Source organism: Drosophila tropicalis, unplaced genomic scaffold, assembly GCF_018151085.1.
Source record: "Drosophila tropicalis isolate 14030-0801.00 unplaced genomic scaffold, ASM1815108v1 contig_859, whole genome shotgun sequence".
Classification (NCBI taxonomy): domain Eukaryota; kingdom Metazoa; phylum Arthropoda; class Insecta; order Diptera; family Drosophilidae; genus Drosophila; species Drosophila tropicalis.
Window position 1 is genome coordinate 7,319,264 of NW_027173353.1, and position 12,878 is coordinate 7,332,141.

General features: G+C 34.9%; 2 protein-coding genes across 5 annotated transcripts in view; one reads left to right on the forward strand and one right to left on the reverse strand.

Moving 5' to 3' along the window:
* The window catches only part of LOC137582779 (aminopeptidase N), a 28,025-nt gene extending 20,235 nt beyond the window's left edge, over positions 1-7,790 (reverse strand). For 3 of the 4 annotated variants that reach the window (XM_068297458.1, XM_068297456.1, XM_068297459.1), the window contains exon 1: positions 7,642-7,790. The gene's annotated coding sequence lies outside the window, so the exon portion shown is untranslated. Of the gene's footprint in view, positions 1-6,968; positions 7,048-7,641 lie in introns of those variants that run through there. The other variant, XM_068297457.1, reaches the window with a different exon arrangement.
* A 3,222-nt stretch (positions 7,791-11,012) lies between these two features.
* On the forward strand, positions 11,013-12,798 carry mRpS5 (mitochondrial ribosomal protein S5). The gene is made up of 2 exons (XM_068296740.1): positions 11,013-11,215; positions 11,596-12,798. Exons 1-2 carry the CDS (start codon positions 11,077-11,079, stop codon positions 12,672-12,674), a joined length of 1,218 nt encoding a protein of 405 aa, XP_068152841.1. The 5' UTR covers positions 11,013-11,076; the 3' UTR covers positions 12,675-12,798.
* The last annotated feature ends 80 nt before the right edge of the window (positions 12,799-12,878 follow it).

The following is a 12,878-nucleotide window of genomic DNA, read 5'->3' on the forward strand; positions in this document are numbered from 1 at the left end:
TTTATTATTAGTTGTTCAATTTGATCGAAAATGCCTGCCACAAGCGAAACGAATTTTAATTGAAGCCACAGACCAAAGACGGAAAGAGTCAGAAGATGTCGGATCTGAGTTATAACTAGTAGAACACGCAGACACAGTCACATAATTAAAGTGGCATTTGATTAATAATCATTGAACTTGGCATGACCCGCGCTTTAAATGTCTACCCCACCCCTTAGTCAGTTCCCCGCCCACTTTATCACTTCCTCAATCGATAACCCATTCCATAAGAGAAAAAAAGGCCTCCAAGAATTGTTACTATTATGCATTTTTAATAGACTTTTATTGACTTAAATCTGTAAATGGCCTTCACTTTAAACAGAATAGTAAAAAAAAAAAAAAAAAACCCTTAGAATGTTTGTTTGTAACCGCAACCTTCAATTGAGAATCCATTAAACCATTATTTATGAGCATAAATATTGGATGTTAAGGACAGTAATGAAGAATCTGGTGACATTATATGAATACCCTTCGAATGTTTAATTCGATTCGAGTGTCATCAATCAAAACAACAAATTGCCGGCACGCGGGAAACTAACACAGAATGATATCCCATTATCATTGTGTTTGGAGTGCTGGGTTAATTGTCAAACACAAGTTGGTAATTATGTAATTGTTGTCATTTTGACTCTCTGTCCCCTGGTTGCCCTTGGATTTAGAAGAAACAACGGATGACAAAGTCTATGTCAAATAGGATGAAGCGAAAATCTGCACAAAATTTTTAATTATCTCGACAAGCTTGAGTGCACTTAAAGACATTATCCAAATATAAACTATTAAATTGTTAAGTAAATGCTTTGTTTTTATTGTGGTCAAAAATTTGCAAGTCATAGAAGACAACTGCTTTTTGTTTTGACGTGAAATGTGGATGGTAATTAACTTAACCATATGACTTTAAAGCCTTGTCTAGTCTACTCAAATATAAGTCTAGGTGCCATTTCGGTAAATAGTTTTCGTTTATACTAAAATTTTAGATATTTTGGATAACTAAAAGAAAATTTCATACTTTAGAAAACATTTAGCACTTAATTGTCTCAGACTTTAAATAGTAAACCTTTACAAGTAATTTATTAACACTTCTCTAAAACAATAATGAATGCATTTGCATAGGTTTTAATGCTATAATTATACAAAATGCAAAGAAACGCCCACCCAGTTCAACACTGCGACCTGTCTGCACTTGCTATTACAGCATTACGTATACGCGGCGTACCACAATGCGAATTTGATCATGAAGTCAACTTGACAGCACAAACAAAACAATAAATTTGTGTGAAGTGGGGAGGGGACACAGACGGAGGCTGCGCCTATGTCAGTCTGAATTAATAGCAGTTCTTTCGATTTTGTTTTGTTCTCAGTTGCCAAGCATCGACGACGTCATCGTTGTCACATTTGACATAGCTACTATAGAATAGAATAACATGAATAAGTATGAATATTTCACTCACTAAGAACGACATGGCATCGCTTATACCCTGTTGCGAATAGGCAAAAGCTATCCATAGACAAAGAAGACCTTGGTTAAAGCCAATGTGGTAAGGTAGGTCTATGATTTAGTTGTTGGCAGAGAGGTGTATGATTTAGATGACAAATATTTGCTAATAGGTATCACAAAGTCGACAGCTTGTGAGAAAGGTCTTGGCTTATATTATGCCTTCCTTTGTCTGTCAGGCATATATATTGGAAATAAATAAATAAATGTAGGTCACCACAGCAGCTTTAGTGTTGTTTTTTTTTTTCGGCATCTCTCGTTATTTTTTTTGAGGTAGTCGCAAAAACAGATCAATCATAATGTGTATACATATATGTATGTATCTATATGCAGCTAATCTGGATATTTAACGAGGAAGCAGCAAACATCAAACATTTTTTGGCGCCAACATAATGAGCTTGTTGGGCTAATAAGCTGGATATTGCACGTGGCGTACATCTAAACTTGAAATTGTATATTTGTAAGTACTTTTCGTACATAGAAATCATTTTTACGAGACCCCATAAAAGAGGCAAACAAACAATTTACTTGTGACTCACACACACACAAACACACCCCCCACAAAAGTTCAGCGCACTTTGTTTCTATGATGATTATTTCGATGTTTCTTCAATAAAATAAAAACCCGCTTAATATCCGGCGCGAGTCTCTCCCTCTCTCTCTCTCTCTGTTGCTCCCTCACTTTATTTGGCATAAAAACTAGAAAAAACTAATCAAATAGATGCGTGATAAAAATTGGCAAGTACCGACAAAGAAACTATTGAATTTCCCCTTAGTTTTTGCCTTTGTTTTTCAACACCTACGCAGACATTTGAAAATTTTGTCTAATTTATAACACATTATAGTGACATCATCGTGGCATTCCGGGCGGAGGAGAAATGGCAAAAATGGCATTTTAATTATAAAAAATAATTAACAAATTTTTTCGAAAAATAATGTTCGAATTTTTCTCGCGTTATTTCTCCATATGTTTCGATCAAATTCTTCATGAAGGTGAAATTGTGTGAAAATTATGTTTTAGTTTATTTGTATTAAACATATCTCTGTGTGTGTGTGTGTGTTCTTTAAATATATTTTCTTTAGCTATTTTTATAGCTGATCTTATGGTACTTATGCATCAGGCTATTAAAGTGGCCAAGGGCCTTCTTGAGCCTGGTAGTAAATCATAAAACAATAACAAAAAAGAATTAGTTTTGATATAAAAAAAAATAAGTACGAGTATCTCATGGCTTGGAAATATTTATTTTAGTTGTTTTTTTTTTTTTTTATCGCTCAAAGGTTGAGTTAATTACCTTTGCGTTTCAATTCTGTGTCAATAAAAGCTGCCCAAAAGTCTCTATGACACTTTGTTGTCATTGGGTCTATGTGGGGCTGGACAACATTTGGACATGACGTAATTCGGTGGATGGGTATGATAGCAATTCAAGGTTATAGCTTAGATAACGCCTTATTTAACTTAAATACCAAATGTTGATAAAAAATACAGTTGGCCATAATGCATTTTGTCAGGTCTGACATGATGATTTATATATACATATATCTTTTTTTATTTTTGCATTCTTTTGCCTTATGGATAAACGATTTTCGCATCTTAAATATCTTGGCTTGTAGTTATAAAGTGTTTGCTTTATGACAAATACTTAATTTAAGTAATTAACTTAATAGATATGCCATGTCAGAAGTGATAGGTGTGCAATACGTTTTTCCATGGTTGATGCCATTCCCCATGACTTTGCTTGTAATTTGTAGGTACATATGGACTATGTATACATACATGGTTCTAGTCCAAGTATGTATACAATAGTCACTATCTTTAGGCTTATCTAGAGAAGTTTCATTTTCTTGTGAGTTGCGTGAGTAACTTATGGTTACACCTACCACTTGAAACTGCAACAAATTCGTATGTTTTCTTTTCTGTTGCTGTTCTTGATGCCCTAACCCTAAGGAGGGTAACATAAACTACACAATTGGAATGGTCAAAATATATGTATGTAAAAGTCAAAACTTACTTGATCTATCATTGTACATAGATAAAGTGACAACTTTCTACAACTTTCTTATCTTTCTGTACCTATATATGTATAGAGTATCTAATTGTCGCTAGGAAACTGAATCTTTGGCTAAACACGCATAAAAATTTAACGTCATGCCATGGCGTGTTTGTCACATGCCGCCCAGTTGCCCTCTTTTGTGACCCCGGTTGACAGTTGATGAAGTTCCGCTGATATGACACAAAAGGCCGGGTAGCGTTGCAATACGCTTTTGGTGTGACGAAAGGAGGCGTGGCCTTCAAAAACAATATCCCCCCCCCCCACCACCACTCCCTTCCAAACAACATGCACGTATCACCAAGCTCTTTCTATTTGCTTAGTCAAATTAGTTACGCGCCAAATGCTGCAGGTGACTATTACTAAAGAACACACAAAATTTGGTCATAGTTAAATCAAAATGTCAAACACTTTTGACAGCTCCAGTTGTTAACTGGAAATTCGACTAAATTATGCACTCTCATATTTATGTATAATTCTTTCGGTATTCCTTCAACCATTCATCTTCATTTGGCACTTTCATTTGCATTTGTCTTCTGCATTCTGTTTTGTCATCTGTCATTTTACCCCTCTAATAAAAAATCAACATATTTCGTTTGAATTATCAATCATATAGACATGAACGAATAAGAAGTCCAAATAGTATTTCGTCATAGAGAAAAAACACCGTATGATTAATTCAGAAAATACATTCAAATATACATATGCACATTCTGTATACCTATATACACTTTCAACTTTAATGGCAAACAAATGTGTTTCTTTTAAACACACGACAACAGAATTTTTACGATGTTGCCGACCTTGAAGGTGTACGTTTTTATACATTTTCGAATATTTTTCATTAAGTAGGTATATACATAAAAATGTACAAGTATGTATAGGTATATGTATACCACCTAAAAGTAGAGAGAAAAAAAACAACTCAAATGCCAGACGACAAATATCACGCACTACTTTCGCCACAATTTACATTTGCAGCTTCTATAATTTTAGGGTCCCATGATTCCAAATGGTTCTGGATTGTGGAAAAAAGGGGTCTATGCTGACAACCCATTATAATTTTGGTTCTTATCTAATGATTAATGGAAGCAAGAGGCATAAATTTAGCCTGAAATAAAAAGGGAAGGGGAACTATACATAAAATCACAAAGTGTAAATTGTGCAATAAATGGTTATCTTAATTACAGTGAGGGGAATTAAACGCCCTGAGAAATTACCTTCTATAAACTCTCAAAAAAACTCATCCTATTTGGAGTTTACTCTAAACATTTCGATTAGTAGTTTGCTTTATGGCTTCGTCTCTATCTCACATTCCACTTTAATAGTGTCCCCTTTTTCATGTAAACGCAAATTAAAAGTAAAGGTAGTGAAACCACAAAAACAAAAGAGGAAAATTTAGTTTCCAACCCAAAGGAAAACCACAAAAAAAATATAACCAATCAACGAACACTCCCCACAGCGAGTAATGCAACACGACAACCAAGTAGACTGAAAAGGGGCTCCATTATGGCTCTTTGAGCCCTATATTCATAAGTGCAATTATGCAAATACCAAAACGAGCCACGGCAGCCATAGAAGAGAATTCAATACAAAAAAAATCACACAGTAAAAACCATTAAAAGCAATTTTAAAATCCAGAAAAACTTATTTACAAAACGATAAAAGCAATTAAAATTGTATAAATCGAAAACACGCGCCAAACAACCAAAAAATGATGGTATTTAATGGGAAATCAATGTTATTGGGTTCATTCTTTTGGGGGTTGACTATCAGCCACCCCAAAAGTTAACTGGAAATTTGAGATCATTGTTAATGCTGCTGCTGTTGCTGATATTTACCTGTGAAAGGCCGACGATGAGCTCATGGCGAAATAAAATCAAATAAAGAGATAAGATGAGGGTAAGCGGCACCTTCCAGAGGCAGGGCTCCTACCTATTTAGTATCTTAGTCTATCACTCTTCGAAATCCAGCCCTGGATATACGCATGGAATACTGACGTTCCCGTTAGCATTTTTGGCATGTGATTTACACAGTTTTCCCCCTCTTATCTGCTAACCTCTATCAAATTACAAAAATGCGCACAACTGATAGATACAACCGGCAAAATCGTTCTAGTGTTAAATTACTTGAGTATCGTATGGGAGAGAATGGAGTAGAATTTCATATTATGTTTGCTAAAATACTTTTGCCCATTGGAAAAAGTGCACTTTTGCCATGAAAAGTAATGGTTTTTTAATATTTCTTTATGAATTAGTCTTAAACAATTTGAAATATATATTGACGATTAAAATCATGGGTAATTGGCAACCAAGATTAATGTATTACAACATTTAGTTTAGTTTACATGATTTATTGTTTGAAACTAAAATCATTTCCGACATTGTCACTTTCTTAACATTTTATGAATATATTGATTACATCGTGGTTTTGTCATAGACAAATTTATGCTTTTATTCTGAGTAAACTATTGTAATGGGTGCTCAAATAAAATAAAGTCAAGCTCCACCCAAAATAATTTGCAAGAGTTTTACTGTAGCTAATTGCCGCATGATTGGGCACTTTAGATAAAAATTGTGCAAATATCCAGAAAGTTGGTCAACAATGGAATGAATTGGCCATATGGCCAAATGGTCGCCAGACAAACAACAATTAGAGTAACTGCTTGAAGAGTACGAAAATGTAAATATTTTGGCATATTTTTATCCAGAGAATTGGCCAGTTGCAACTCAAACTAATCACATTTTGTGCTGATATTTTGACTGCACACACTGCACAAACGATATTGCCAAACTTGATTAAAATCGTTTGAAAACATTATACATATATGTGTACAGCGTGTCATGGAACGATCTTTCAGAATTCAAATTCGCTAGCGTACGATATTTGTATGTGGCTCTTGTTAGACCGGCCCTCTGGCATGTTTTTTAATTGGGCATACGCCCCTCTTCCCACTCTTTGGCGCTGAGTGGGACCCACGCTGCATAACTAACAAGTGGTCCACACCACCTTTGTGGTGCAGGCCCCACAGACACCCACGCACCGATTGTGCCGCGGGGCGGTTGCGGCTGTGGCTGCCGTTGTCGGCGAATGGCCAGACACTTGTTTGCCATGGCAAAAGCATTTAACAGATGTTTGGTCGGTGGGGAAAAGGTTGAAAGTTCAGGCATAGCCATTGCCGCATCATCAGCTGTGTCCTTGTGCTTTCGTTGCAGTTGGTGGCACTGCAAAGAGCCCAACCCGGCAGAGTTGCAGGCTGCAAAGGACGAATTTCTTTTTTGCTGGCAAATCAATAAATTTGGGAGTGCAACTTGTGGGCCAGGCTAATTCTAGACATTTCCACACGGCACGGCACTTGAAATGAATTTTAGATGATTGCACAAACTCACCTCAGTTGAGGAAGAAGAATTCCACTTGTATTTGAAGATATGTAGATATATACATATATATATGTATATATTGATTCTCGGTATTTCTTTTATTGATTGGATTTTTTTTTGTTTTTCCTCTATTTTTTCAATCTCAAAGACTCTATACAACGAAATGGGTTATCGTAAAAGTGTTTTCTTTACGAAATATTGCAATATAGCTAAACACTTAACCTCAGCATAATGAGATTGCTTTCAATTTCCGATTCTATTAGCACTATATATATAGTATATATATAGTATATATTTAGTATACGATTTGATTGAGATTACGGCGAGGTAAATGCAAATTGATAAAAACGCATTTCAATTTATTTGCCTGCTGCCAGCGGCCTGTAGCTAATGGCAATGGCATAAAACAAATTTATATTTAAATTTCCATAAACAAATGAAAATTTTAATTAACAAACAAAAAACTAGGCACCGAGTACAATGGTATCTCGATTTGTTAACCAGTTTTCAGTAATAAGAATTGTACATATATTCTAAATAGCAAACAAAACGCCCACCAACAAAATATCGCCCACTTCACTTCCAATTGCCAAACGCACACCATACGCACAACACACGCACTACACACACACACACACACACCTTACAGACACACACATGCATAGAGATAACAACAAATTACCAAAATTTCGTTTCTTAATCAAATAAGCGTAATAACAATGACTGTTGGCCAAAAACAATACCAACTGACAAAAATAACGATATATTTTTTAGCCAGAGAAACTCGCGTTAACAAATCCGCGACCGACTGCCTTCGACCGACTACCTTCAACAGCGCCAACAGACTGAGAGCGAAATGAGAGCGAAATGAGGCGGGTTTATAAAAGATACAGCAAACAGCTGTTCAATGCACTGCCAGAAAATAATATACTAAACAAAGTTTGAACACATATTTGCGGTTGGATTAAGTACTTGGATATTGTTTATCTTATGTTTAGACTGTTTCCAAAATTATAATAAACATGCCATAAGCTCAACCACGGTGGACGATCCTTTAAAATTATATACAATACTCATTGAATTTGAGTATAGAATAGAAAAATAGATCGAAAAATACCTATTTAAGAATGACCTGCGATAAGTCAGGACCTTAACCCGATTGAAGATCTATGTATGTATGTGGAATATTGTCAAGCAAAGTCTACTATAACCTAAGGACCTTAAAAAGACTCTAATCGGATTAACATTTCAACTGTACTAAACTAGTCAAATTCAACGAAGAGTCGAATTAATCGAATGCTTGTTATTATTTATTAACTTTAAATAACAAATTTTATTGGATAAGACAACAAATGATTCTATTTTTGTTTTCTTTAATGAACTGATGTAGTATATAACGAGTTATACAAGCTAATTTATTGAGATCAATTAGTTTCTTGCAGAATTTTTCAAATACAATCCCAATGACATCGGATGTATACACAATTATAAATCTGATATTTAATGATTGTATAAAAACAATTGTGAACAAATTGTTTTGTTGCCCACAGTTTCTCTCAGTGCATGGAACATCAAACATGTTGCTATATGTTGAATAGGTTGTTCTGTCGAACCAATAGTAAACAATTAAATGCATAAATATTGCTATTGAATTAGTAAGTACTATTATGTCTTACACTTGAAATATTTACAAGAATGCCACATATTGATAAGGTCAGAAAAGAAGTCTTAAAGAAGATGAGAAAAATTCAAACTAATGAAAATGAAATGACAAATAAATCGTCACCTCATTGAGGTTTCCTAGAAAACATCAAACTTGGCTGAGTAATTTTTGGAAATATTTAACGAATGACCTAACGTTTTTTTACAAATCATTAAAAAGACACAAAAAATAAAACCAAAAAAGGTGGTTAACAATAACCAAATAATTTTTGCTTGCTGGAACATTTTAACCTGAATTACAGTTTTCGATTCCTTATGTTAGTCAAGTAGAATTTGGCAGCCCATCAAAAATTTGACGTCCTGTGGACCCTACTATAAGTCGAGGACTGCTTCCAAGGTTAATTCAGCGTCGTTAAGAACCTAGCCAACAAGCTGACCAATAAACTCCTTCTGTTTTCTCATAAACTATGATATCCTTTCTTATTTATGTTTCTGAAAAGGACTAACAAAATGAAACGGACAAGGAAAGGCCAATTAATTAATATAAATTGTACAAGGAAACACAATATCGATCATATGGATTTATGCTTGTCGAAAACGCATTTCGTTCGCCTTTTAAATGTCCTTGCATAAAAAGCAATGCCATAAAAAAAGATGACCTAAATATTTCATTGATATTTAGTAGGGTAAGCCGAAAATGCAAATTTCCGCTCCTGTTTTTCAAGCACACTTGTTCCAGTTTCCGTGTTGTGGGAGTTGTCGTTGTCCTATTGATTTAATTCCAACCATTTCTCACTGACGCAATTCTAACAGAGTTGAATGCTTGGTTGTGGCGCCCTAAGGGGTTGATTTTCCGCCACACTTTGGACACACAGACTGGAGCTGGCAGTCTGCCCCAGCTTAGGCTCATAGCAATCGCTTACTTATATTTTGGAGGCGCCGCAATGACTGCGCATAATAATTTTATGGCATCGTTTTATATGCTTAACGTTTTCTAGTTTTTCCCATGTGAATTGTAGTTACTTTTTCTTTGACTTAATTGATATCAATTTTAACATTTGAAGCAACTTAATTTAACGACTGATCCGATCTGACCTGGACAATTTTGACTAAATATTCCTGTGGGTCGATCTTTATCATCTTGAAGGTCAAGTCATTTGCATTTGCATACCACCAAAAAAAATGACTAATAATGATCTAATAGTCTGTCATCTTTACTTACCCAAAAAAACTCCGACAATGAGTCAACATTTCTGGGAAAGATGCGGTTGAAGGAAAAATGAGTTAAGCAGCTATGACAGATGGTTAGCAAATATTAGTCAGCAAATTGGTAAACAAATTTGATAAAATATTTGTCCTTATAGGTATTAGATCATAAAGATATGTATTTATTTCTAGAAGGGTCAATGAAATTTTAACTGTAATATTATTGCATCGCTAGATAACCAATATAATAATTGAAATGTATGAAAATTTCATGACTATTCATTATTAAAAATAAAAATTTCGCAAGCAAATATTACTTCCAACGCCAACCAACAACTGTGTCAATAATGAAGTAATGAAATTGTACTGAACCCCCTTTTCCTCCAACTCTGGGGGAGACATTTCAATAAAAAATGATGTTGTTGTGGAACATGTTACTATATCATCGTATAAGAATGTGTATACTAAAGCTGGCAAAACATGAAAAATCGTTTGTTTTAACAAGTGCGTTTTGCACTTCAAATGCTAGCAAATTGGCCAACAGTTGCCCTTGCCGCCGCTCTCTTCTATGGCTGATAAGACAATTGCCACTCTTTGTCTTCTCAGTCTGACACACTAACTTATAGAGTGAGTGTGGAGTCGGGGTTATTCGGCATTTTATCTTATGTGCACTCAATGCAGCACTTCCTCAATGCGTGTGCACAGACATTGAGAATTGTCTTAGAAAACATATTAGATTAGTAAATATTGGCTATAAGGCACTCACAGAAACTGTCTTAATGTCAGTTAATAGCAATAAATAAGTAAAGAGACTATTATTTGTGTTAATAGTTGCCGCCTTGTATAGTAAATTCTAAATTTATCACGAGTATGAAACAACTAAACTGACAACTTAGCTACTGTAAGATTTGTTGATCTAATGTGCACTAATTAAAGCAGATACGTTTGATATTATCTCAAATAAACCCAAAAAAAAAAGGTGAACACTTAATTAGCCAAATATTATTTAAACAAAACTCAATAAAAAATTATGCCCTCAATTTCACTATACAGATTTTCTTTAAATTATTATTATTATTTAAAATGAATAAAAATTTCAAATACAGCAATTATAACGGATTTCGGTATTTTTTCAGTATTTTTACAATAATTATCGATATACAGCACCTGAATGGAAACAGCTGTTCGAACGGCAATGTTGACTACCCTGCAAACCGACAAATAATTGTTCATAATATTTTGTGATAAAATGAATTCTGCTTTTTTGCGGGGTTTTCTGAATCAAACTTGGAGAACTTCCATACTAGTTCCCTTGAAATCTTACGTCCCCCAATCGCCAGTGCTATTGAACTTGAATTGTTCCCGTAACACCAGTTTTTTTAACAAATGTAAGTAATGTAAATTGTTGTACGCCATGTTTATAAGTTGTGCACATGTTCCTAAATAGAGGAATCTAAAGACTACACCCTCAAAATATTCAATGCTTAGACCTTATGGCTAAATGGTTAATATCACAAATACATTAAGTATTCCTTATTGTTTTGGAATGTTCCCAAATGCAGATACATCTTTATCCATATAAGTTGCGTAAGACTTTACTTCTGGTAGGCCGGCTTCCACTGTCGATTTCGAGGTCTATGCAGGGCTCCAAATCAACATTAGCCCCACAGCCTTCTTTGCTAACATATGTACCTACTACACAGTTGTTCCTTTTTTCTTCTAGAGTGCTATTCATTTATTAATAAACTTTTTTCTTTTATTTTTCCAGTACCTGCTGAGGATATTTGGCGCGGAGTAACAGCTGTTAGTAATGCTGGCAAGAAACGAGGTCGTGGTAAGGGAACTGGGAAAAAGACGGCAAAGGATCTGAATAGAGGGCAAACCATTGGTCTTGGAAAAAAGAATTTCGTATGGCCTGGTCTAAATTCACCCATTATCCGCGGAAATGATCTTATTCAACAGCAGCCACTGGCTGAAAACTTGGAGAGGGAGAAGAATATTATAAAGCTGCGTGATTCTATGGGTGGCTTTAGAATGATGAAGCTTAATCCAATAGATCGCGGATGGTCCGGAAGCAAAATGCCCGGTCGTAGTATTGGACCCCCAGACGCAGTTGGTGACGAGGAATTCAAATCATTCGACACTCGCGTTTTGGAGAATAAAATTGTCTTTATTATGAAAGGCAATATGGGCAGGAAACGAAGGTACTCCGTGCTATCTGTCACCGGAAACGGTAATGGTTTGGCAGGCTTTTCTGTGGCCAAAGCTCCAGAAGTTCGAACTGCTTTGCGTAAATCGAAAAATCGAGCGGGTCAAAAACTAATTAACATTGATTTATGCGAAAATAGAACTGTTTACCACGATTTTTACACTGGTTTTGGCAAGACGAAAATATTTTGCTTTAAAAAACCCGAGGGTTACGGTTTAGTCTGCCATCGGGCCATTCAAACCATTTGTAAGGTTGTAGGCATTAAGGATCTGTATGCCAAAATTGAGGGATCGACAAACCTGCAACATATAGTTAAAGCATTTTTCATTGGCCTCATGCGACAGAAGTCCTACCAAACAATTGCCAATGAAACTAATTTGCATGTTGTTGAATTCCAAAAGGCCACAAAGGGCATCGCACAAATACAAGCAGTTCCAGTGACAACTGAAGCGACTAACAAGCCACCAAATCGGATTATAGACTTCATGCAATATACATTGGGAAACAAAATCGTGTTACAAAAGAAAAAAATTGCTCCATTTTATGTGAATACGAAAGGACATACCCTGTACCAAGTAAAACAGGAGCGTTTTAGAAATCAAGCAAAAGTACGCCTTCATAAATTGGTTAATCAATGAATAAATAAAATGTTAAAATAAAATTTCTGTAAAATGTTGTTTCTTTTTTAATATACAAAATCATAAATAAAATTATGAAAAGTTAATAGTGAAACATAAAATAAATATCCAAGTTCAGTGATTATTTGAATTTATCGTTATTAAATTCAGTCTTAATTATCATTTATTATGTACGAATATAAGTACATATTTACAAATTACAAC

Excerpts from the sequence above, each read along its gene's own strand:
- mRpS5 (XM_068296740.1), top strand. The coding sequence starts at position 11,077 with ATGAATTCTGCTTTTTTGCGGGGTTTTCTGAATCAAACTTGGAGAACT. Across the intron at positions 11,216-11,595 it reads CACCAGTTTTTTTAACAAAT|TACCTGCTGAGGATATTTGG; the intron begins GTAAGTAATGTA and ends TTATTTTTCCAG.